This window comes from Helianthus annuus, chromosome 17 (assembly GCF_002127325.2).
Source record: "Helianthus annuus cultivar XRQ/B chromosome 17, HanXRQr2.0-SUNRISE, whole genome shotgun sequence".
Lineage (NCBI taxonomy): Eukaryota > Viridiplantae > Streptophyta > Magnoliopsida > Asterales > Asteraceae > Helianthus > Helianthus annuus.
Window position 1 is genome coordinate 3567530 of NC_035449.2, and position 8926 is coordinate 3576455.

An 8926-nucleotide genomic window follows, 5' to 3' on the forward strand; every position below is an offset into this window, starting at 1 on the left:
GTCCAAAACAATAACCGGTATAACCGGCTGGGACCGGTTTTTCCCAAAAAAAAAACGGTTTTTTAATAACCAGTTTTTTAAGTCAAGAATAGTAACCGGTATAAAAACCGACGGTTAAAAAAACCGGTTATAAAAAAACCGGTTAAAAAAAAACCGGTTTCGGTTTTTTTTCCGGTTTCGGTTCTAAAACCAGTTTTTTTGTACACCTCTAGCCCTGACTCCTGACATAAATGAAGTTTATATGCCAGAAAAAACATATAAAATTTCTGTTTATATGCCAGAAAAAACATAAAAAATTTCTGTTTATACACCAGAAAAAAATATAAAAAATTTCACTCTAAAAGTGTCTGTTAAAACACTTGTTGCATCTCATAAAGAAGAAAAACTGAAAACATAATAAACAAGACTGTTCCTCCTGAGCGAACCGATGCCGAAAGCATAATAAACAAACAAAACTTACAAATACTTGATCCAACTGATCTTAGATCTTTCCCTACCAAAAACCAGCAACAAAAAGTTCACAACATCACAATATCACATCCCGGAAAACAAACGTCTAGTCCGTCGTCTAGACCCTAAACAATGGTCGAAACAACATACATACGCTTTCAGGAGACATATATATATATACCAATGAAGTTCTTAAAACACTATTCACAAGCCATCGCCTCAACCGTTTACCACTAAGTTCATCAGCATATCATTCCAGCTGTCAATCGGTCCAGGCAAACACCAATGCAAACAATCATACTGAACTTTCGCGTTCTTATCTTCCGCAAAAGGGTAAAAATGTCTATACGGGCCCGGATGACCGTCTGGTCTCACCAACGAGAGAGGCATCACGTCGAGAAGCTTCAACTTCATCCCCTTTTCGGAAGCTCGCTCTTCGGCTTTTGAAACTTCCGGTAACTCAATCTCTCTAAGAAGTCTGTTCAACTCACTCATCTCGAAGTCGCCTTCTTTAGCGGGAACCGTTCTGTCGCAACTCCCGCCGGTTGACCATGTTCCGTTTTCGAAGTGATCTGGGGTTGACGTTCGGTAGATGACCATGCTTTTACGGTTGGACTTTAAAATGAAGTCGAAAAGATTCTTTAAGATTTTTCGGTATGCGAAATTGAAACCGAGATCGGTGTAGTTCTTTCCGGTGCAGCCGTGACATCCTAAAACGGAATTGTTTTCGTAGTAGATTGCTGATTTGATGAACCATTTACCAGAGGAAAACAGGACGTAATCCCATGTGTCGAATAGTTCGGTCCAAGTTTTGTCGAGAATATCGATGTGGAGTTGAATCTCGGAAGATGAAACGCCGTCTATGTCTTCGAAAATGTCGGCTTTTGCGAGAAAAGGTGACCATATAACCGAAACTGTAAGATTGTAGGACGGAAAATGCCATTTTCGGTCCTTGTAATCTTTATCATGGTAAAGTTCAACCGCATCTTCTACCTAAAGAAGACAAAAGAAAAATAACTTAAAAGTTTTGAAATTTATCATTCAAAGACTGTTCGTGAACCGTTCAGCGAGAAGTTCGAAAACTGTTCGTGAACCGTTCGGGGGGAAGTTCGATTGTGTTCGTTCGTCTAATAAATGAACGAACACTGACAAGAAATTTCTTTCGTTTAGTCAAATGAACGAACATGAACAGAGGCCGCGTTCGTTCATTTATGTTTATGAACGTTCGGTAACGTGTTTGTTTACGTTCATTTGTGTTCTATAGTTCATTAGTGTTTTTAGTTTTATATTTTATTTAGAGTAAACTGCCATTTTGGTCCCTGTGGTTTGGTCAATTTTGCCACTTTAGTCCAAAACTCAAACTTTTTGCATCTGGGTCCCTGTGGTTTCAGTTTTATTGCCATTTTGGTCCAAAAATGAAATCAGCTCATATTTGTCTTATAAAATCCTGTTATTTTGTCGTTTTCTGCAAGGGCAAAATGATCATTTCTTTTTTATAAATAAATACCATATTTTATAAGACAAATATGACCTGATTTGCCCCTGAGGAAAATGACAAAATTGCAGGATTTTATAAGACAAGTATGACTTGATTTCATTTTTGGACCAAAATGGCAATAAAACTGAAACCACAGGGACCCAGATGCAAAAGGTTTGAGTTTTGGACTAAAGTGGCAAAAGTGACCAAACCTCAGAGACCAAAATGGCAGTTTACTCTTTTATTTAAATACTTCAAAATTCCGACAAATAAAATATTTAATAAGTATCAGTGTCTTATATATTCTGTATATTCTATTCATGAACACTTGTTTGTTTTCGTTTGTTTCCGTTTCTGTTCATTAACATTAGTTTGTGTTCATGAACGTTCGTTTGCGTCATTGCCAAAAATCGACAAACGAACACGAACATATTAATTTGCTTAAGAAACAAACACAAACATAAAATCTCGTTCGGTAAGAATTCATTAACAGTTCATGAACACATATATTTCCTTAACAAACGGACACGAACAAGGTCTTGTTCGTTTCCGTTCGATTCATTTGCAGCCCTAAACGTACCACAGAAAAACATAAAAGCGGGCAACATTACCTGAGATAAAAGACAAAGGAACGATTGAAGATGATTTCTAGTTATCGAATCACCAACAAATGCCCATGATTTATCCCTCATCGTTTCAAGAAACTTTTTCGCATCAAAACGAGGTAATTCACAACCTTTCGGACTCCATTTCCAGTACATATACCCGGCGTCAGGCCTCCCGTTTCCCATACAGTCTTGATGACTTTCAATCCATCTACAAGTACTATTTGTGTAAGCCGGACTGCTCGAACTCGGTATCCATTCACCATCAGTGATATCACACTTTCCTGACTCATTATCTTCACAACAATTTGCATAATTATACATTCAGTTTCAGTACATAATATAACCAACAACAAGCATCAAATCTTGAACCAGATGCATAAAAAATATTAAAAATCAATTTTTTTACAGTAAAAATAACAAATGTACAACAATTTACTCAATTATGAAACTGTAACACAGATAAATACATATCAATAAGTGAAAATAATTCAACTTCATGATATAAAAAAGAGAAAATTACGAAAATAGCCAAGACCAGGGTTGAATTACGAAAATAGCCACCTCATGCGTCCTTGGAGTGGCGCATCACGGATTCAAATGCGCGGGATGCGTCTGGAAACAATGGGATGCGTCTTTGGAGCGAAACCCAATAGAAAAAGGACACGTGGCGGCAGACTCCTCCAAGGGGTCAGGCAGACTCTTCCAAGGGGTCAGGTAGACTCTTCCAAAAGGTCAGGCAGACTCTTCCAAGGGGTCAAGCTTGACGCCTTGGATCTCACACTCGGAGGGGTCTGCCTGACTCATTGGAGGAGTCTGCCTGACCCCTTGGAAGAGTCTGTCTTACCCCTTGGAGGAGTATGCCGCCACGTGTCCTTTTTCTATTGGGTTTCGCTCCAAAGACGCATCCCATTGTTTCTAGACACATCCCGCGCATTTAAATCCGTGATGCGCCACTCCACTCCAAGGACGCATGAGGTGGCTATTTTCGTAAGTCAACCCTGATCTTTGGCTATTTTCGTAATTTTCTATATAAAAAAATACCCAACTAAAAAGGTACCTTTAGGTTGAAATTGATTCATATCTTTTGTATATTATATATAATATATATAATCAACAACAAGCATCAAATCTTGTGCAAGATGCACAAAAAGCAACTCTTTTTACAGTAACAATAACAAATGTGCAACAAATTACAACAATTAACACAGGTAAATAGACTAAATACATATTAATAACCAAAAATTAACACAATTTTAAAATATACAAAAAAAAAAAAATCCCAACTAAACAAGCATCAAATCTTGAACCAGATGCATAAAAATCAACTCTTTTTACAGTAAAAATAACAAATGTGCAACAAATTACAACAATTTACACAATTATCAAACTGTAACACAGGTAAATACAGATCAATAACCAAAATTAACACAATTTCATAATATAAAAAAAAAACCCAACTAAAAAAAAGTACCTTCAGGTTGAAATTGACTGATATCTTTTGGGGATTCAACAAAATCCAAAGGTTTCGGCTTCACATCGTTGTCCAAAACAGGGGTATCAATATCAATATTATCATTAATATTATTATTATTAATATTAATATTATTATTATTATTATTATCTGTTTCATTAGGGATAACATTGGAAGATTGTGAAAACAGAAGCCTGAACCCAAACCCCAGGAGCAAAATCGAAAGACCCAACTTGAAAACGAAGTGATTCTGCTTGTAATAAGAAGCTGATCTCCACCAATTTTGCTTCATCTTTTGTAAGGTTACAGTCTCAATCGATAGGATTGTTATTGGTTGTAAATGAGAGGTTGAAAGTTAATGAAATGGATCAGAATGTGAGAGTGGGTACGCACACCGACAAATGACGAGATGGGTTTTGGTGATCGGAGTGAATTATTGAGAAAATGAAAAAGAAAAGAAAAGGGGGGTGGCCGGGTGGGTGTTTGTGAGTTGTGTAGAAGATTATTAGGGCTTTAATTGGTTTGTTGTTTTTGTAATGGTGATTATTGTAATGTTGTAAAGATTCCTCATTAGACCATGTGTAGTGGTAGTGGGTTATAATGCCGCCACCATGGGGCGTTTTACGCCATGTGGCGTCCTAGTCAGCAGTGAGGGCATTATAGCAAAAGTGGTGTAGTGGGTATAATGCCCTATAATGCCCCTTTGAATTATTAAAAAAAAAAAAAAAAAAAGGAAAAAGCAACCTGCCAATAGTCAAACTTGGAACCTGCAAACATTGGATAGTCAAAGTGCCCACAGCGTTTTCCTCATAACGCCAGAACCAATTTTTTGAAATTTTTTTAAAAAATAACGCCTAGTGTAATGGTGCTATGGGCGTTATAGGGCGTTTTTTTTGAATTTTTTTTAAAGAAAACGCCCCACTACACATGGTCTTAGGGAATAATTTAGGATGTGATGTAATAAATGACTAGGGTTGTAATTCTGACACGATTATGATAACACGACACGAACCTATACGAAGTTATCATGTTTCGTGTTTTGTGTTTCGTGTTTGACATTAACAGGTTTCGTGTCTAAAACAGGTCGACACGATAAGACCTTAACAGGTTTCGTGTCTAAACAGGTTAAAACTCGTTAACCTGTTAAGACCCGTTAAGTACATGTTAATAATTAAAAATTTAAAAATATTATATGTGGGTGTGGACATGAGGTGATCAGTCGTGGGACCTAGGATGAATTATACACAAACACACGCGGGTTTTTTTTCAACAATCCAAATCCTAAGTTTTAAATCTCTCTCACAAACACCATTATTCCCAATTCGGTTCGCAGCTTCCCCAATTCGGTCGTGTTCGTATCTTAAACAAGTCGTGTTCGTGTCTTAAACAGGTCGTATGATACGTTGATAATTTTTTTGTGTCTTAACAAGTTGTTTCGTGTAACCTGTTTATTAACATGTTTGTGTTCGTGTTTTGAAAATCTGACACGATAAGATTTCATATCGTGTTTATGTGTTTCGTGTTCGTGTCTTATCGTGTTTGTGTCTTAACAGATCGGGTTGACTTGCTATGTCAGCCCTATTAATGACTTAAGGAGTGGGGATGAGAATGGGATAGGATTTGTTAGTCCGGGTTGCATATAGGATTGTAAGAGTTAAGTGTTGTGGGTTAACTAAAAAGTGTAAAAGTGTTATATCATTGTCACGTAGACAATGAGGTTTTAACTAAACTACGTTTTTACAAGAATGTTGTGCTTTAACTTGAATAAACTAAATAAAGAAATTAAATAAAAAATGTGGATGGTGTGTTAGGTGGTGATTGGCTAAAAAATATTAAAAAAACACACACTCTCTCTCTCTGACCAGAATATCAGCCCTGGAAAAGGCTTGACGAGAGGGCACTTATCAAACTTTAAATATTCTCAAGGCCAGTTATTGCCCAGTCAACCTGTGCTGCTGTCCGAGGCCCAAATTTTCAAAGGGCCTGAAAGATTTTTATAAGCTTATATATATATTAAATTATATATTTAGTATCCGTTTACCGTACATAAAAATGTTGTAGTAAAGTGGAAAAAACTATCTCAAGATAATGTAGAGGCCGTTCAAGGTCGGGCTCCAACACCAAGATCCTTTTTTTTAATTCATTTTTCCTTTGATCATAATTTTGGCCCCGGTTTTTACGTCACCCAACCCTAAATGTTTTTAAGAGTTTTTGATAACAACCCTATAGATTATTATGTTTGGATTCAATGCAAGTAACGGGTATAATTGGGCATAATTTTTAAGGGGTTCTAGTTTTTACACTATTGTAGTTATGCATGATGAATTCAACCCTTTCCGATCGAGAAATATTACTTTATGCTAATACGACAGAACATTATAATAGTTTTAGATTTAACGTCGATTATGGCACTCGCCACTCACAAGTCAGTGACCTGACAACCACCAGAGCTTCTATCATTCATTCAATTATTATTTTTATTATTTTATATAGACTTAAATAAATTAATGATGTTATTTTCTCGAATAAAACAGTAGCTAATAACCTGTGTATTTTGGTGTATAATCTAACGCCCGTTTTAAAGCTATTGTAATAAAATATTTCATATGTCTATAATTTCTTAAAAGTTCACATTGGATGTGACATCAACATATAAATTAGAATAGCTTTTATATAAAAGTCATGCGCATTAATAAAACTATCAGTATAGAAGTGTATCGCGTTTTAAAACAACAATTGCTGACGCTAAAAGATTTAAACAAAAACTTGTTCAATAATCGCGTTTCAAGACTTGATTAAGCTTTATCATCTATTGATGCTTTTTAGTTTTTACCTTAAATTAAATGTTTATTAGTAAAATTAAGTGAGATCACACACACTCGTGCTATATGACATCTTAACATAAACCAGAACACCAAAGTGAACGTTGGCAACGGCTTACGCTTGCGTCGTGTGACTCATGCATACATCGCTCCCTTGCATTTTTTGACAATTTCTGATGCATACCAACTGTATAACGGAAGACCTAAAAAATCTACAGCTAGGCCTAGCGTATCCATATGCCACCTATATTCATTTTTCATGAAGTTTCTTTTTGTACATTGTTATTACTCAAGTTCAAATGATGCTTTGTTCTTTCATTGTATGTCTCAAAAACAAATATGTCGAATGTTTATAGTTAATCACGGTTTTATTTAAAAGAAAACACGAGGCAGAAATTAAAAAAAAAAAAGAAAAAAACCCAAAACTATAACATTATAACAATAAAATTATAATATTATAACAATAACTATTAATTAAATGGAAAACGCACATGCTTCTGACTAAATCTTGACCCACTCTGCTACATCCAATGCAAATATTCCTTCTGTATTAATAATTGAACTGTTGGAAAGATTTCTGGCTTTTTTATGCATTTTTTACAATATTATTAGTTCACATAATTAGTATTTAAAAATAAATAGTTAAAAAAATGGAAGTGTTTACGGAAAACTGCTAAAAGGTTAATAGAAAACTCAATTTCTTATTTTATAATTAAAATTTAGAAAAAATAAAATAAAACTTTTTTTTAAACTTTTCTTTATTGTAAATACCATTAGCGGAGCTAGCCCAAAAATTTAGGGGTATCCCATTTTTTTTGGGGGGATTAGAGGTATCCTTTGTATAAAAAGATAAAAATTTTACACTACGTAGGCGAAGTTGAAGGGTATTTTTACACTACGAAGAGGGAGTTGAGGGGTATCCCATTTTTTTGGGGGATTAGAGGTATCCAATAACATATTCCAATCATCTTTCTTTAAAACTAAATACATATTATTTAATTTAATTTTAAATTATTAAACTTTAAGTATTAAATAAGCAGGCCTTGTATTCCTATAAATGTAACATTTTTCAAGTAAACCACAATTTACGTCTCTGTCGTTTTGTGGTAGGGTCAACTTACGCCCTTATTTTAAAAGAAATGGACACTTGCGTCCTTATCGTTTGTTTTTGCTATACTTTGAGTCCTTTAAACCAACGTTGTTAGTTTTTTTCCGTTAGTTATTTAACGAAAGGTTATTTTGATCAATTCACACACAAACCCAAAACCCAAACCCTATCTCCTCCCCCATGCTCCATTTATTGTAGTAGGTATAAATTAATTATATTCACAAGAATCACAACCGCGAATAAATAATATTGGTAAGTCCCTTTCTCACATCTCATTTTCTCTACCAACAACCCCATATTTTCAATAGAGTAAATTACGTTTTTGGCCCATGTGATTATATCACTTTTACTATATTAGTTCAAAATAAGAATTTTTAACATATCTGTTCCCATGGTCTCTATAACTAACCATTTTGGCCCCTAAGTCTAGAGACCATTTTGGCCCCTAAGTCTAGAGATCATGGGGGCCAAAATGGTTAGTTAGACTAAACGTAGTGGGGCGTTATATGCCCCAAAAAACCAATTATAGCGCCCAATGGCGCCGTCCACACCGGGACGAGGGGCGGTATCAGGCCAAAAGAAGATGGCAGCGCCATCCATATCGTGGCGCCATGGAGGAGAAGCTTTTCAGCAAAAAATGGAGAAAAATACAACTAAATTGAGCACATTTCTTACTGATATGATGAAATTCAGAAAAAAAGATTAAAACCCATGAAAGAATTCATGTAACAGGAGACTCGCCATGTATGAGCTGGGATTGAAGGTCTGGAAACGGCTGGAAAGAAAGGAGGTTTTCTTTTTGTATGAAAATGAGGTTTAGAAATTTTAGGGTTTTGGTTTTATGGGCTTTGGGCTGGGCTAGGTTTTGTGGTTTTATTGAGGCAAGAAGCTTGTTTATAGGTTATTATAATTTGAGTTAATTTTATTTTAGTGTAAAGTTTTTTTATTTATTTTATTTTAACGTTTTTTTTTATTTTATTGCAATATTTT

The 8926-nt window shown here is 35.1% G+C and overlaps 1 protein-coding gene across 1 annotated transcript; it reads right to left on the reverse strand.

The window, feature by feature from the left end:
* Positions 1–330: 330 nt before the first annotated feature.
* LOC110926042 (protein trichome birefringence-like 23) lies at positions 331–4506 on the reverse strand. The gene is made up of 3 exons (XM_022169802.2): positions 4007–4506; positions 2539–2828; positions 331–1443 (listed from the first exon to the last, which is right to left on the reverse strand). The coding sequence occupies exons 1-3, from the start codon at positions 4296–4298 to the stop codon at positions 670–672; spliced, it is 1356 nt and encodes a 451-aa protein (XP_022025494.1). The 5' UTR covers positions 4299–4506; the 3' UTR covers positions 331–669.
* Positions 4507–8926: the final 4420 nt, after the last annotated feature.

What these genes read in the sequence shown, in the direction of transcription:
- LOC110926042 (XM_022169802.2), bottom strand. Translation starts at nt 4,298, where the DNA reads ATGAAGCAAAATTGGTGGAGATCAGCTTCTTATTACAAGCAGAATCAC. An exon ending in CAGTCAATTTCAACCTGAAG is followed by an intron (nt 2,829 to 4,006) that starts GTACTTTTTTTT and finishes ATTGTTGTGAAG; the next exon opens with ATAATGAGTCAGGAAAGTGT. An exon ending in TCCTTTGTCTTTTATCTCAG is followed by an intron (nt 1,444 to 2,538) that starts GTAATGTTGCCC and finishes TGTCTTCTTTAG; the next exon opens with GTAGAAGATGCGGTTGAACT.